The following is a 17,766-nucleotide window of genomic DNA, read 5'->3' as shown; positions in this document are numbered from 1 at the left end:
CATAGTGTTGTGGTAGGTCATGAGAGGTATTTTATTAAATATCTGGGACTCATGGGTACATCTCTTGGGTAATGTGTTTGATGTGTGGTTTGAAATTATTGATCCAATCTCTCTTATGAATATTGGATGTGATAAATGTTGTGTTGTTTTTTTTAGTTTACTCATACGAGCTTTTTAGCTTACCGGGTGTGTTGTTTACAACCCGGTGCACCATTTCTTGGTGTAGGGGTTGGACCTGCAGGTGAGGATCAGCAGGGTTGAGATGGAGGCGTAGTGGCAGGGTTTTTTGTTGAGTTTTGGGTGTGTCTTTGTATATTCTTTTATATACACGGGGATAGGAATTATTAAACTCATGTGAGCGTTTCCTTTCTTGTTCTCAAGTTATGTAAACAAGAAAATGTAATATTTAACTCAATTTGGAGTTGTGTGTAAATTTACATTTCGCATTGAGTTTATTTTCCTTGATTTTTGTTGAAACAGGTTTTGGGATATTAATATTTTAGGATATATCATGCCAAAATTTTTGAAATTTATCTTTCGAAAATTGGGGCGTGACAATATATATATATATATATATGACCACCGAAAATCCTATTTTCGGTGACTCTCCATAATAAAGAAAACTGCCAAATTAAAAATGACATCAGATGCTCCAATTGTCCAACAAAAACCAGATGTTCAACAATAACACAATGCACGCATATTATTTAAAGCAAAAGTCCACTTACAAATTTAGGCCTAAGCTTGACGTCGATCCGAGATGTCTTCAGCTCGAGCCTCCTCACGTCCTGTTCAAAATATATAATTAAGTCCCCAACTAAAAATTAATATTTATATAAATAGGCAAGAATAAAAATGAGCCTTATACAACACTCATCCTTGCCCAACTTCTCCATTCTTAAAACAATAAGGCCCGAACTTCCCCACAAGCACCGACAGCGTTAAAGCAACTTTCTAGAGTTTAAACAATGCTAATCTAACGGCCGGATTCTACCCTATTAACCGCCAAGTTCAGCAATATTTGAAAAATCTCAAACCTACCCAAAACTTCTCCAAAAATTACAAACTTCAGACCATTAGACTCCTCTCAACATAACAGATTTAATAACATGAAAAACTACCCAAAAGAGGCGGCAGCGGCGGTCGGCCAGCCCTTCTCTGGCCACCTCTAATGCTCATCAAAATTTAACATAATTTTCCTCTCAACATTCTACACAACTTTCATAACTAACACAAACACCAATTCCAAGCCTAGATAGGGTAATCGAACTAAAACAGTAAAAATCCCAAATTCAAGCCCTAGATATTCAAACCGTCGAACCTGCTTACCTAGAACGAATGGGATCGATTCCTTTTGAGGTATTGTTACACCAAGAAAGGCCTTCAAGATGAGCCAAAGATTTCCGACTATGATGGTCGGAGGAGAGAGTTCCGGCGAGAGGACAGTCGGGCTTCTCGGAGGAGTTTCCTCTCACATGGTGGAGTTGCAGATCCGATTACGAACTCAGTAAGATAAAGGAGGAGATAGACCTAACGAGACCGGAACGGTGGCTCAGTTTGGCCGGACGACGATAGTCAGTGGCGGGCATACTTGCTGGCAGAGGGAGAAGGAAGAAGAAAGGCCCGGGGAAGAGAAAAGAGAGAAGAGTTGGCTGCTTTGACTAGTTTCCCAAACCAGAAAGTCTCCTTTGAAATCTTCTACCCGAAAATAGTAAATCCCTCTCTCTCCTTTTTACCTGATAACTTCTACATTCTAATTTTGATTTTAAAGTATAGCATGTCTACGGATTCGTAATAACGTCTTCTACAATTTCCTTAAAGAAATTTTCTCGAAATAATTTTCCTACAAAAAGTCAACTCTAGGATCATTTAACAGTAAACGGTTACTCTAAATGGTAAAAGGTCAAAGTAACACCTAAATAAGTAACCGCGAATTAATTTAAGAACCGGGATGTGACAACTAGAGCTTGGGAGGCTCCTCTTACATGGTTATATCTCTTCCCCTTTTTTTACTTTCTCGGTTATGTATTTGATTAACCAGTGGGGCTGGTTTGTCTCTTCTTACGTGATTCTGGATATAAAGTTGAATGTTTGATCAAAGTTGCATGCATTGAGGTTTTAAAGTTTAAACGTGGGAAAATATTCAAATTACGTTTTTGTTAAATTATTTAATTTATTTTGTCCACTCACTCTAACGTTTTTCAATTACTTTTCCCGGAGCCCTTCGGTTTCTAATGCCTAGATTGCAGGTTAGCGTAGAAGAGGTCGGGCGTATACGGAGTTGAGGCATAGTCAATATCACAGCTTTCGCTGGCTCTCTCTTATCTATGTTTTCCTTCCTTGTTAGAATTGCTTTGATGACCTTTGAGATTGTTGTAAATTAGCTACGACATGTTATGTTTTGGGTGTTGATGTAGAGCTGGGAGCAGGGAGGCTCCAAGTGTCGAGGTTTGTTTTGATTATAGAAGTGTATGTTTGGATTTGGCAGGTAGGGTTGTCAATTTTCAAGGGAGGTTATATTGAAATTTTGGTAAAATTTCCCTTGAGGTGGACCTCGCAGGGTTTACTCCTGATTTCAGGGAGAAATCCGGGGTGGTTCCTGACAGCCAAATCGGTTTGATGACTTCAGATAAAATGGAGTATCTGCGGTCATTTGGTTGAAAGTGAAGAATAGTTAGTCGTTTGGGCCGAGGATACAAATAGTTAGCCATTTGGCTGAGAGTAAATCATTTTGGTCATACAGCCGAGAGTGAAAGCATTTCGGCCATCTGGGAGGGAATGAAAGAGTTCGACAATTAGCCGTGAGTAAGGGTGTTCGGGAACCTGACCGAGAGTATGGATGTTCGGTCCCCTGGCTAAGGTGAGAACACTAGCCCATATTGTTATTCCATTAGAGCATTTCGAAGTGACTAATGTGCAAACGGGCCAAAACAAATAACTAAGAGTAATTGGCCGAGCCTAAACAACAATCACGGTTCAGAGTTCATTTCGGATAGAAGTCTCTACAAATTAAGAAAGATACCAATCAAATTGAAACTGCGAGAATCATAGATTTCAATCAGATCAGGGCAATTATGCACGAATCAACTAAAAAGGGAAATTGAATCTCTCGGTGATTCCATGACATCGGAAGAAAGCTAGCTAGGGTTTCTAACTTGTATGTATAGGTAACTCATTGTAAAAGGTTCTGCACCACACAAACAAATCAGTCTTTCACACAAACTTATCTCTCTTTTCACATATGTATTCTACTTTTCAATTCAGCTTTCAAATTCGTTTTAGTTTCAGTTTCTTTACATTCAAGCACTTTATTTTTCTTGGTCTTTACATTATATGCACTTTATTAATCGCACCTAGGAGTAGTTGTAACGTAGAATCTCCCTTCCATTGATCTCTTTTGGCCAGTCCTGATTGGGTCGATATGATTCGTTGTTCACACACACATCATCTCACAACGTTTCAATAATCGAGTCCGCTTCATCTTTATGTTCACAGTGATTTGCGAGTATCTTAACCCGATAGATCTCTCACCTATCACCAGAATATTCGAGTTCACCCAAGAAGTAAACGTATTTGAGGATCCCGATAAGGATTAACGCCTAGCCGAAAGTTCTTGCAACACATGCATTAGATCCTAACGGCTGAGAGGGTCCTTCCTCAATCTACAATCATTTGAAGAAGTCAGATCAAGCACACAACATCAATCAAAAGCTCACTTGGTCATTAGGTCGCGAGTTGGCACGCTCGTGCAAAGTGAAAGAACGATTGTACCAAAGTTCCTCGGCCTCATTTCTGCCGAGACGACTTTTGAGAAAACAGTGTCCTTGTAGCGTTCTCCCCACTTGCAGCCTAGTATGTTTCCACTACACTAACCCATTGGGTATAATTTTTTTTTCTTTTTTGAGAATACGCATAATAATAACCTAATTAATCTTATTTACAACGGTGAATCTCCGACATCGATTTTCTGTTCTCCTCTCCACCACCACAAGTGGTGCATGTGCATGAAGTCATGAACCCTACCCTTATATTCAGTTTTATTTCCTTCCGCTAGTTTTGCTAGGCATTTCAATAACATGGTTCTCTGATTGTAGCATCCATGCTCCTGCTGCCTCCATCCATCTCAACACACCTTATGCCATTGTAGCTTCAGTTGGATTATATTTTTCAAAATTCGAACCAGGAAGCTCCCAAGGGCCACAAACAAGAGCATTCGTGACATGTTTCAATTGGAAAAAAGAGGACAGGATCATATGGGGGCACAGTCTTGGGGTCCCCTGGAAGTAGCAATTATGTGGGTGTTACTATAAGATTTGTTTTTCGGGTAAGCTCCAAATACAGCGAGGAAACTCCAACAATTCCAAAACATGTTGAGCCGTTGGTTGGGGCCCCGCCTTCTTGGCTGCTCTCTTGGTCGATTTTTCTCTTAAGAACCTTTCTCTTGGGGGCTTTGTTTGATTGTTTGAGAGATCTTGTGAGCTGTACCGGCTTTGATGATAAGATGTTGTCGATGATTAAGTTTGAAACTATATGAATTAGTTTCTTTAATTTTGTGTACTGGCTTTGATGATTTGTTGGAGACTACTTTTATCTTACTTTTCATAAGATGTTCTTCTACTTGACCTACTTTGCATATTGGAAGATTTACACACGATGTAATCATCTTTTTATTTTTCCTTGTTTATTTAAGTTAGCAATGCAAAATTTTATTACTTTACAGTAAATTTATGTCATGACAATGAGCGTAACAAAATTCGTCACCCACTTTTAGTAAATGATTAATGTTGGGTTTTGCTTATTACGTTCGCCATGTTAAAACATAGACACAAGATTGAAGGAGTCATTAGGTGAGCTCGTTGCCTTCTGTCAACATGAAAAGTCCTATTACAGTCACCCTGCATAATGAGAGTACGACAAAAGCTATATGACATTTTCTCTTAACACGTGCTTTTCATATTCTTTTTTAATTTATAGAAGGGAATTTCATTAATAATCTAAGAAATTACAACATCAGAATGATTGGTCATGATGCCTACACCAAAACACGCATTCCTACCAAGATCCATAGTTACGGGCCGGTCACCAAAAACAATATCCATGAGATAAAATGACACAACCCCTAACTAAATTTTACGCTCAACACGAGCTACCCAAGCTTGAGAGTAACGATACAATTTTGTCACAAACAACAAACCGAGCCAATTAACCTCACGTGAAACTTTTCATTAAAGTAACAAGAGTTTATTTACATTGGTCATCTTCAATTATACAATTCGACACAAGAATCTACAATTTTTCGATCGATTGAGAAAACTTCATAACAAGCGTTATTTTTCATACATAGTGTCGAGGAGATTGATCAACTTTATTTCTTAGCCGCGTTGTGATTGGTTTTTGCTCAAGGCCGCTGCCTTTGAACATAAGACATATCGAGCATGGAGGTCAAGTGAGTGAACATGTCTATAATCGATAACATAACCGGTGGAAGACTAGAATTTGGTTAACAAAAAAAATTATCAATTGTGTAAATTCATCTTCGAAAGACTATGCACTTATGCAGGGATAAGCTCTAGCTCGATTATTGCTCCTGTAACAGTGGTAAAACTATTATATAAATATCTTTGTTAGGTAAGAAGGAATCGAGACCTATCATAAAAGAAAGTTGAAAACTTGAAAGAAGTTGACTTATCCTAAGTCACATCTTTTGCTAGACCTACCCTAAGTCCCTAACCACTACTTAGACTACACATAACTGGCATAAGTCTATCTCTGCTATTAAAGATCAACATTGTATGTCTTTCGTCTCTTGATCAATGTTTTGGATTCAGAGTTTATGAAAGGAAGAAAAAAAAAATGCGGATTCACACACTTTAAATTGAAACGTACGTACTTTTTTTTAATTTTTGGTCAACACATTTAAAAAAAACAAAATTTATGCTATTAAAAGACAAATTTTAAGTTATTAAAAAAGAAAAAAGGATGTACAGATTTCAATTTACAATGTGTGAATTTCACCACCCAAAAAGAAAAAGGTAAAAGTACCGGCCAGAAACTAAATAAAATAAAAAGAAAACTATTGAGGAAGGTCTGTAAGTAAGCAGAAGTTGCAAGATCCAAGAGGAATGAGGCAGGAAAAGAAGAACATTCCAGCACAGAGAGGAAAGAGACAAATGTAAATGGAAATGCTAAGAACCTAGTCATTGTTTGTGGCCCTTCATCCTTCCCAACTACACATGCACCACCCTGATTGAAGAGAATGCATTTTGGTTCACATGTTTGCCACATCATCTTTCCTTTGTTTTTCTTCTTCCTTTTTTTAATTTAGGGAAATGGAATCAACGGATGAATGAAAATGAAGGAGAAGAGAAGAACCCAAGTTTCCAAGTCCCACAACAACCAAACAATCACTCTCTCCCCTCTTTCCCCATTTTCCCTCTCAACAAAATTAAAGATTTTAAAGCTTCCATTTTTATCACAAAGACGCAACCTTTGACACCTTTCCAAGCTTCCCCTTGATCTTCTTTAAGACCATACCCTCTCTTCTGCTCCTCTGCCCAGAATCTTTGACAGTCTTCCCACACTTTTCCAATCACTGAATTCAAGGCTCACACTTTGAAATCAAACTTAGCCTTATGAAAAGCAATACCAACTGACCTCCTCCCCCTTCTTATCATCATAAATGCACTTCCACCATCTCCATCTTTCTTCCTCAAAATCTTGAAGATCCCCCAACTGGGTCGCCATCATTGCCCTCCAAGATCAAAACCCACATACCCATTTCTCTCCCATATGTCTTTGCAGACCCGCCAGGATTTGATCGAGAGGCAATGCAAGATCAGGAAGCGAGGCTGTTCGTCTTCGTCGTCTTCTTCTTTGGTGCGTAGGTACAGACTGAAGCGGGCCATTCTCGTCGGGAAGCGTGCCGGGTCGAGTACGCCGGTGCCTACTTGGAAGACTTCAACGAGCCCCAGATCGCCGGCCACCATGCCGAAGAAGCAAAAGGGTCTTCTTGTTCAGCAGCATTCCAAGGACGACGGGAAAGGGAAGGAAGTCATGTCAGTTTCAGCGAGGAAGCTCGCGGCTACGATGTGGGAGATCAATGAAGTTAATGATTTGAAAAGTAAAGAGTCCAAAATGAGAGAGGAGGAGGGTGTTCCTCAAATGCCGCCAAAATTGCCAGATCCATCATATTCTCCTATTTCAGAGGTGACATTATTCTGCCTTTTTTTTAATCTTACTATAATCGACATTGCTCTGAGAATTTTGATAAATTTCTGTTTGTGTTTTCCTGTTAAACCGTAGCGCAAAAAGCCATCTCTGAGCTGGAAGAACTCTGTTTCGTGTTGATTATTGAAAGTTTAGTTGTTACATGATATGTCTGAAATTTTAGTTTTTTTTTTTCTGTTGGATTTCCAAATCAGATAGTAACACATTACACAAATTTCATGTTCAATAGCTGAATGAGATTGCACTACCGAACTCTATTATTCATATCTTGGTGATTAGAGCTCTATTTATTGTCTCTAGCTTGAAAGAGTTCTGTTCATGTTCAATCAGTAGTAACTTTTCTTTTTATTATTTTGGTTTTGGTAATTTTGTAGAGGAAAACTGGATCTGGAGGTGGACACCAGAGAAGATTGTCGGCTGTTTCTCAGAGGATTCAACTGAGTGATCACTATTTGGGAGGATTTGAGACGCATAGCAGTCAAAGTATAATTGAGGTACACCAATCACTTTATCACATAACAGTTGGGAGACTTTTTTGTTAAAAAATGACAAGATGTTGACAGTGAATTATAGGAATTGGTCCCCAGAGATTTGTTTGATAATAGTTCTCTCATAAAGATTCATAAATGGTTTTCTCAGTTGTCCTTTTCAAGGACTAGTAGATTTTTCAAATGTTCATACCTATCAGTCTATCACATACTCTCATCGTTTTCACTGTTAAAACAGTCGGTAGTATGGACCAAACAAATTCTTAGCATTTTACTTTTTTCTTTGCTGTTTGCTGTGGTAAGACTCATTCTTGGCTCTTCAAAGGAACAATTTTGTACATTTTCTGATATTGCAAGGCACACGGCCATTATTATCCAGAATTTTTCTTTCTTGAGTTTTGACAGCATTAGTTTTGTAACTTTGGATATGTTAAAGCTACAGAGATTGCAGAAGCACATGTTGATTTCATATCACAATATGCAGGTCAAAGATCATTCATATGGAAAAACTGATCGAAAATGCATCAAGACCTGTTTGAAGGAGGTCAGCAATGGCCTTTCTACATCCAAGGAGCTCGTAAAAGTTCTAACTCGTGTTTCTGGTCTTGAAGAACAGCAGCATTCTCTAAATATGCCCTTGCTCACAGCCTTACGAGCCGAACTTGATCGAGCGCGTATCCAGGTCCATCAATTGATCCAAGAACAGAGGTCAAACTGCAAAGAAATTGAGTACCTGATGAAGCATTTTGCAGAAGAAAAGGCAGCCTGGAAAAGCAAGGAGCGAGAGAAAATACGTGCTGCTGTAGCATGCATAGCAGAAGAACTTGAAGTAGAGAAGAAGCTGAGAAAACAAACAGAACGGTTGAATAAAAAGCTAGGCAAAGAACTGGAAGATAAAAATGTAGCTTTGTCAAAGGCAATAAAAGAACTTGAGAGGGAGAAGAGAGCAAAAGAGATTTTTGAGCAAGTTTGTGATGAGCTAGCTGTAGGTATGGGGGAAGACAGGGCCCAAGTTGAAGAACTAAAGAGAGAGTCGGAAAAAGTGCGTGAAGAGGTGGAGAAGGAGAGGGAAATGCTTCAGCTAGCAGATGTGTTGCGTGAGGAGAGAGTTCAGATGAAGCTCTCCGAAGCGAAGTACCATTTTGAAGAGAAAAATGCAGCTGTCGAGCAACTGAAGAATGAGCTAGAGGGCTACCTGAGATCCCATAAGGGTGAAGGCAGTGGTGACTCTCCAGACTTCAAAAGAATCAAGGAACTTGAGGCCTACTTAAAGAAAATAAATTTTGGGTCAATTCAGAGCATAAAGGAAGGCGGTGATGGAATGGAAGTTGCGTACAGAGAAGAGTGTGATGAAGAAGACTCAGGTGATGATCTTCATTCCATTGAACTAAACATGGACAATAGTAATAGGATGTACAAGTGGAGTTATGCTTGTGGAGACGATGCTGAAGATGATTCAAAAAGGAGTTCAGTTGATAAACAATTTAAAGGAAGAAGGTCTCTCTCTGAAAAGATACAATGGGAAAACATATGCTTAAACAAAAGTTCCACTGGCATTGATTGGGGATTTGGTTTGAAAACACAAGAACATGTAGACGAGCATCAAACACAAGAACGCGAAACTGAAATCAAGACTAACGGATCTGCTATATGTCTCATAGACCATATCTTATCTGATCCGAAAGTATAACCAGTTTAAAGCTTTGCCACTACAACTTGCAGTTATCAATGCTTGCCTATAAAGGATGTGCGAGAATGAAGTCGTTTAAAGAGGAAGTCATACGGCCTTGCCAAAGAGTGATTCAAAGCCCTAGCTAACATTAGATGACACTGCCAAGGTCAAGTTCACATAAATGTCTTTTGTGTTATATAATTTCTGTGAGCAATGGTTCTCTTGTTTTCTTTCTTCAAAGCTTTCTAGAACATAAATTGCTTGCATCAATCATATTCAATGTTACAGATAGATCAATTGTATATACATTTTTTATACGATGCTATATGAATTCAATATAATTTATTTGTAGAATTTTGGGTCTTTATTATTGAGCATGTTATAGGAATCCATAAGATAGTGACCATTCAAGTGTCTAGTCGAAGTAGGAATGCATTTTCGTCTTCTCATCAATTTTCAGAATACAAATTGCCACCTTATTCCACCTCAACAGCTTTATTGTTCTTCACAATCCTTAGGTGTATCGGGTTTTAGATAGAAGAAAATGCCATCTTCCTTACTATCTCTTTATTTTCCGGATTGACGTTAAAACTCTTAGAAGTTCCTGAACTGTTATGGAACATAATACTTTATCTCAACTCGGAGAAGGGGTTAATATGGAGGAAACATGTTCTTGATGCCGGAACCAGATGGATAATTGGTTCTGGCTCGCGAGTCAGTATTCGATTGTAATTAAGACATTTCGTATCAAAAGGAGGCCTGTTTCTAAATGCGAGATTCATCAGGGTGATGCATACGGAGTGATGCATTACCCTAGAAATTTTAACAGTAGTCTACACCGTTAAATAATGGAGATCATTTTGGTCAGGGGTAATGCACACCCAATTTATGGGGTGATGAATATAGTTGCGTGTGCATTATATAGTTGGGGTAATGCATATAGTTGTTGGAGAATGTTGGTTCCAGAGCTCAAGGATTCATATAGCTCAAGGATGTGATGCATATAGTTGTGTGTGCATTACACCAAGGTTCAACATAAAATAGACTCTTTGAGAATGTTGGTTCTAGGGCTCTGAAACCAACTATATGCACACGAAATAAGACTCCTTGAGCTCTAAAACCAACTATAAAATAGACTCCTTAACCGTATTGGTTGGGGTAATGCGCACGCAACTATCACTTCAATTTTCACGGGATCCACAGCCTTCATGTGAGCATTGCAGGTGTCTAGCCCTTTTGCAAAGAAACACCAAGGAAGGTCCCAAATTTATTTTTGACAGAGAAGTTTATTTAGTGTTGTTACTGATTGTGTTTACATACCAGCAATATCAAGTGCCGAATAGTCCTCAAACTTATAAAAAAGCAGAGGATATATTGCTATATATCCTTTCTTTAGATATTCAATATGGATTATAACTAAGGAAAGATATTCAAGATGGACTTAAATTACAAGTATAACAAGAAATCTGGTCTCTAAAGTTGATTTAAATACAAAATAAGGAAGTACATAATCCCATCAATTTTGGGGTACAATTCACTTTTGATCAGATTCCAAAGCATGACAACACCAGTGTTCAAAGAAGATACAACAAAGTCACAGAAATCATATATCCACAAACGATCATGAGTGAACAAGCCTGCATTTTGATTCAATCATGATTCGTGCAAGTCTTCGTTCTTTGCTGAGGCTGATGTAAAAGTAACCGGATTTGCTGGATGGTCCCTCACAATCAAGCTAAGCACTTCAGGCCGTGCATAGTGTCCTACCACATCGAAATCAAACTTCGCCCTTGCTATATCTCCAAGATCTAAGAACCATTTTGGCCAGTTACAAAATCAGAGATCCATTCTTATAACAAAGAATCAAATATAAAAAATATAAAAAAAATTCAAAAAATAAAAAGCTAAATCAGAGATCCATTATGATTTTTCACTCTTCTTTCATATTGAAAGTTCATGTAGAAATGAACAGCCATGCACTATAGTATTTGGTTATATTATAATGAGCATTAAAAAAAAAAAGTTATATTCACTATGTTATGGTCTCTAATGATAAAGCAATTTTGTCTGATAATATGCTATTTTTTATTAGGTTCCTCTTAAGTGGTTTTATGGGATCATTCTGGGCTTAGAGCAAGTCATATATATAACTACCTAAGAAAAGACACTTGTCCTTGTAAAGCTACCTCAACTTAAACTCACTACAGATTATGTTTTGCGTATGACAGAGGGTCAGAGAGCCATAGGATCAGTTAGACCATATTACTTCAAAAATCGCACTTCAAAAAGCATGAGGCCTAGATGAGACTGTTATTGTAATACTGATTTCGTGTACTGAAAACATATACACTCCACTATCATTAAAAAGACACTCCACTGTCATTAGAAAACATGGTTCAGTTTCCTGCTAATACTACTTTAAGAGAAGAATCTTAGACATATAACTGGGAAGCGGTCAGATTTTAAATGCTAAATTATGGGGACTGTACAAACAACAGAGTTGACATAGATGTTGACTTAGTTACTGCTGTTGAGCTGATATGCAGATATATAAGCATACGTCCCTCTTTTTCTGCTGATGGGCAAGGCTTTTAGCCTGACCAGAGCTTGCCATTTGTACCCAAGGAGTGCAAGCTTTTAGCTGCAAGAGTGAGTGCGAACTTACAGGGAGGAAACTATGCAGCTAATATAATTGCTAAATATGGGCTCTCTTTGGACCGCAGATCGATGTGTCTTTTGACTCTCCTCCTAGTTGTCCTTCAACTTTATTTTTGGGGATATTATCAGGGTACCTAGGACCAATGAGATCCTTAGTTTATTTTTATTGTTTTAGGCTTCACTCTCCATAACAGAAAAATAGAAGAATTAATAACCCAATTTGTAATATAAAATCTCTTATTTATTTTAATTTCTTCATAAAACAGAAAACTGATTATCAGAAAAATAGAAGAAATAATAACCCAATTTGTAATATAAAATCTCTTATTTATTTTAATTTCTTCATAAAACAGAAAACTGATTATCAAAAGTAGAGTATATAAAAAAAAAAACACATGGCATACCAAGATCTGCTGTGAGGAGTGCCTCCCCGTCATAATTTGGCCCAGCAAGTATAGTCCCTGACGGTGATATAATGACGCTGCCTCCAGCACAGACAACAGAATCAGGAGTAAGTTCCTCTTCCATGCCTGAAAATATATACTCTGGCGGAGGGGGATAGTCTTTCCTTCGACAGAATTGGTTAGCTGATAAGACAAAGCACCCACCTTCTAAAGCAATATGGGTCATTGATGCTTGCCATAGATCCCTAGAATCAGCTGTGGGAGCACAATATATTTCAATGCCTACAAAGCAAAAAATTATTCTACATCAAAACAAAACAAAAAACTGTACAAAAAATGGAACCAGAAGCACAGTTATATTCAACCCACAATAGCTAGCAAGTCAGGTTCATATTAAGTGGAAACCTTAAAACTTTCAAACGGTATCCAGTCAAATTGAAAATGCCAATCAGAATGAATGCTCAGTAATGCCAAGTACATATATTGAAGGAAAGGGCACGTGGTGAACATAATTCATCTTTAAAAAAGTGTATCTGAGAGGTAACATACTTCTGATATCAAAGATAAACTTAAACGCTGAGTCAATCTTACCAAATAGTATTTTATCAACCACCCAGTTGCCCCAATCAACTATTAATCTAGGGTGGTATGGCACTCCATTTTTCAGCAAAGTTTAACACTTTCACTTCATTTCTAAGTAGCTGAAGGTGGAGAGCCAAAATCACAGCCCTTAATCTAAACCGGATGATATACTTCAAACTCACAGCAAGCATGGAAATTTCGAGGCCTCAAACATGGCTATGACCCCGAAGTCCAGAAGTATAGTGAACAAGCCTTTTTAGCATCTCTTCTGGAGAAAAGCTATTCTTTACTCTTATTACACTGAATTAAATCATAATATGAATTCGAAACCTAGAAGAAAGGAGAAAGTTAAGCAAATCAGGGGAAAACTGACACATATAGCAAAAAGAGTTGATACAGTTTAATTACGTAGAGTTTTTCATTTTCAAGCGAAATGACTAACCTTTAGCATACATTGCTGTCCTTAAAAGTGGCATTTTATTTTCCCAACAAATGGCAGCACCTATCTTTCCAATTGGAGTATCAAATACACGAATTGTGGATCCATCTCCAAATCCCCAAATGATTCGCTCCAATGCTGTTGGCATTATTTTTCGGTGCTTTCCCAGGTAGCAACCTTGAGAATCAAAAAACAGAACAGTACAATATAGTGTATACCCTTCTTTCTCTATCACACCCATTACCAGGATGACCTTATATTTTCCAGCCATTGATGCCAGTCGGTCAACTTCAGGACCTGCATAAGTTGACAGAAATTATGAATACATATTTATGCCGCTTCTTCACAAAAAGTAAATAAAGAACTAATACCCTACAGCCTCACGATTGGCAAGAATGTGATAATAATTGTTTTAGCACACATTGTCTTTATTCCTGATAGATAGTAAACTTATTAGCATATTCCAGAGAATATTTGAACTCCATCTGTAAGGAGAAAACATGAAAAACTTGGAATAGGATAACTTTTTACTCAACATATCTGATCATAGAAATGGTCAAAACCCGAGGAGTAAAATGGATTACTGCAAACTAAACAACCCTTCCGATCTAGGTACATTTGTACACACTGCATTGGTTGGCACGACTCAGTTATGTTGATCTAGACCTAACAAGGGCATATGGCTTAAGCATGTTAGTTGCACATTTTTGGGATTGTCAAAGAGTGCAGTACAGTTTCTGTCATGGACAGTCTTCAGTGGAATTCATAGATTTGATAGAACTCCATACAGAATCCACACAACTTTGATAGGATACTAATAGGATTTAAAAGAACATATCACAGTTCAACCACATATTAAGCTTTTATGGTCATCTAATATTTGGGTTCATGTTTTTTTTATCTCTTTAGCTTCCAGAATACCCATTTATAATGTCAACGTTCACAAAACATCAATATGCTGTTTTTTTTATGCTATTAAAGCTTGGACAGAGAACAATCCATAAGATCTTATTTAATAGAAACTGACACATCCATGCTATGAACTTATGATATATGAAGCTCTCATCTACTTTAATTTCAACATGAGAATATGCAACCATGAAGAGTAGTGAAATGAGAAATTTTGTTGCAGGGTATGTTGATTCTGACTTTGCTGTAGTTTGGATAAGAGCAGGTCTACTGCAGGAGTGCAGGATATTTGTTCACCATGGCACAAGGACCGATCAGTTGGATATCTACTTTGCTAGCAACTATTGCCTTATCCACTACAGGGCAGAATATATGGCAGCTACTGAAGCTGTAAAAGAAGCCTTGTGGTTGCATGGACTCGTTACTGAATTCGGCGTAGATCAAAGTCAAGTGGAGCTTCACTGCGATAGTCAAAGTGCTATATGTTTAGCTAAACATCAGGTTTTTCATGCAGAGGTTATTGTGTTGTGGCTCGTTATTTATCTGTCTCTCTATTATGCAATAGTTATTAAAGGCTGCTAAGAAATAGGAGAGTAGAGGTTGTAACTGTGGCAGTTTACACGAGAAAGAATAAGAACATATGTTGCAGTTAACTGCAAAGTTGGTAGTGTGATAGTGAATTTGTCCCTGCTGCACTGTGGATGTAGGCTAAGCCGAACCACGTAAATAGACATGACTTAAGTCATTTGGAAAAACTCATACAGAGTCAAAGAGAAGAGTAGTGGAGCGGAACCAAGGGAATATCTCACACACAAATGAGCTAATGACCTTTAACAATTGGCCATATTATATATAAGAAATTACTGGAAAAAAAAAAAAAAAAAAAAAACTAGGACCTACATACATTCTTCTTGTGTAATAGGGACGACTACAGGTATCAAATGATACCCAAGGGTCTTAGCAAACATAAATTTTACTTCTTGCATCACATCTGTTTCCAGAATTTACTAAGACTATGTACTTCTAAGGATGTCGATTGAACATTGACCAGCTTGTAATGTATACCCTGGAATACAGGGAATAACATCAAATCCCACTAGAACATAAGTTTGTTCATGTCAAACTAAAGAACAAAAAGCAACCAGTAGTTAACCCTCAAGTTTAAACAAGCATTCCAATGCAGCATTCAATTAATCCGACAATTCGAAAAACAAAAACACAAAGGAGTATTACCAGGTACATCAATGGCAGCGGCATGATACTTTCGGAACTCTTCTTTCCCCTTAGCGGTTCTGTTCCCAATGGCAACCCCGAAATTGGAGCCACGAGGATACCCTCCCACAAATGCTTCAGGAAACACAACCAGCTGCGATCCATACCCAGCTGCTTCCGCCAGCAATCTGTCAGCCTTATCTGCACATACAACAAACATAGCTCAATCAAGACTGGTTCATATTAAAGATAGTAAAATGTTGATGGGAAAGGGAATGAGGTGGTGGAGAGGGACCTAGAGTGGCGGGAGTGTCGTAGAAGATGGTGGAGGCTTGGACGATGGTGGCGCGGACGGTGGGAGAGGATGAGTCGTCGCCCATGTCAACTTCGGCGAAGACTGGAGTCTCCTTGACTGGTGCCACAGCCATGTTTTTGTAGTTTGATGTTTTGGTCTCTTCTCGCTCGCACTTCACCACCATTCAGTTTTAGAGGTTGGAATGTTTCATACGTTTTTACTTGGGCACTGCCGAGCTTTGGTTTCTCTTCCCATTTTTTATTATTTGATTTGATTATATATTTATATATATATATATACATTATTTTTTTTTTCTTTTCTTTTATAAACAAGGGGAAAAAGAGTACCAGGCGTTTCTAGAGCTTCCATTCCCTGTTAGGGAGTCTTTAGAATAAGTTCACCTTATGGGTCTTTATTGGGAATGTCTGGGTCATAGGTGAAGTCTGAGTTATCACGTGACAGTGATTTTGGGCTGTAGTTTCCATCAACGATTTCTGTTTCTGGGTTGCCACGTGACAGTGACTGTTTATTGAATTTTATATTAGGTATTTTGAATGTGAATAATGATTTTATATATTAATAAAATTATGATTAAATAAACAAAATGACATATTGAAATTAAATATTTATTTCATGACTTAAATTGACATACCAAGCTTAGAAAAAAATAAAATACAATTATTTAAAATAACACAAACATAACATAAAACAAAAAAAACCACAATCTATATATCCATGTTGCCTTGCACTTCCCATAAATGCTCGATAAGATCTTCTTGAAGGTTTGAGTGATCATACTGATTCCTAATTTCATTGTACCGCCCCATGAAACCTTCAAAAGTATGAGCATCTCTACCAACTTCCTCAAAATCTTGCCCGGTAGATCCATCCCAAACTTCTGTTATCTTTGGCCTCATATTGTTGTCCTCTTCTTTGTCAGACTCTTAATCCTCATCGGTATCTTCAGGGCGTTTGTCCTCAACTGTCATGTTGTGTAAGATAATATAAGCCAACATGATATATCAGAGATCCTCTTTATCCCACCCCCGAGCAGCTCCTCTAACAATACCAAAGCGTGCTTGTAAAATACCAAAACACCTCTCCACATCTTTTCTGTATCCCTCTTAAGCCTTGGCAAATGTAAATTTCCTTAGGTCGTGTGGGGTTTGGAATGGTCTTCACGAAAGTCGCCCACCTAAGATATATTCCATAAGCGAGATAGTAACCCAATTTATGAACTCTATTGTTCACTTGGAATTGGATCTTTGGTGCTCGACCGGTAGTAAGCTCGTCAAACAACGGTGACTTTGCTAGGACGTTGAGGTCGTTGCATGCCTTGGGCATTCCAAAAAAGACGTGCCATATCCAAGCGTCGTAAGATGCGACCGCTTCAAGAATTAAAGTAGGGATTTTCTTTCTCCCACTATATTCACCAGCCCAAGCGGTTGGACAATTCTTCCATTGTCAGTGCATGCAATCGATGCTCCCAATCATCCCTAGAAAGCCTCGTCTTTCACTTTTAGTAAGAAGTCTTTTAAGATCGGCCAGAGTAGGACCTCGAAGATACTCTGCTGAGTAAAGAGCAACGATTCCTCTTGTAAATCGCTGGGCACTCGATAGATGTGGACTTTGCCATTCGACAATACTCAGCACATTGATCTGCCGTAGCACAGTACGCCAGCATCCGCAAAGAAGACGTCATCTTCTGCTCAGGAAGTAGACCGACTTTCTTCATAGCATCTGACTTTTAGATAAAATATCAATCGTAGTTGCAAAGGCCATCATGTATGCGGTTGAATACCCAATGACTCATCCTATATCAAACTCGGAATTCCTCGTCACTTAAAATATGACATTTAACAAAATAGTCTTGAAGCATA

At 38.1% G+C, this 17,766-nt stretch overlaps 2 protein-coding genes across 2 annotated transcripts; one reads left to right on the top strand and one right to left on the bottom strand.

Moving 5' to 3' along the window:
* Window positions 1-6,498: 6,498 nt before the first annotated feature.
* LOC101314720 (uncharacterized protein At5g41620-like) lies at window positions 6,499-9,649 on the top strand. The gene is made up of 3 exons (XM_004291643.1): window positions 6,499-7,206; window positions 7,602-7,721; window positions 8,200-9,649. The coding sequence occupies exons 1-3, from the start codon at window positions 6,790-6,792 to the stop codon at window positions 9,403-9,405; spliced, it is 1,743 nt and encodes a 580-aa protein (XP_004291691.1). The 5' UTR covers window positions 6,499-6,789; the 3' UTR covers window positions 9,406-9,649.
* A 1,166-nt stretch (window positions 9,650-10,815) lies between these two features.
* On the bottom strand, window positions 10,816-16,112 carry LOC101314432 (bifunctional nitrilase/nitrile hydratase NIT4B-like). Its single transcript, XM_004291642.1, has 5 exons — window positions 15,887-16,112; window positions 15,613-15,792; window positions 13,474-13,767; window positions 12,450-12,731; window positions 10,816-11,195 (listed from the first exon to the last, which is right to left on the bottom strand). Exons 1-5 carry the CDS (start codon window positions 16,068-16,070, stop codon window positions 11,041-11,043), a joined length of 1,095 nt encoding a protein of 364 aa, XP_004291690.1. The 5' UTR covers window positions 16,071-16,112; the 3' UTR covers window positions 10,816-11,040.
* Window positions 16,113-17,766: the final 1,654 nt, after the last annotated feature.

Source organism: Fragaria vesca, linkage group LG2, assembly GCF_000184155.1.
Source record: "Fragaria vesca subsp. vesca linkage group LG2, FraVesHawaii_1.0, whole genome shotgun sequence".
NCBI lineage: Eukaryota > Viridiplantae > Streptophyta > Magnoliopsida > Rosales > Rosaceae > Fragaria > Fragaria vesca.
This window is presented reverse-complemented; position numbering and strand designations above follow the sequence as displayed.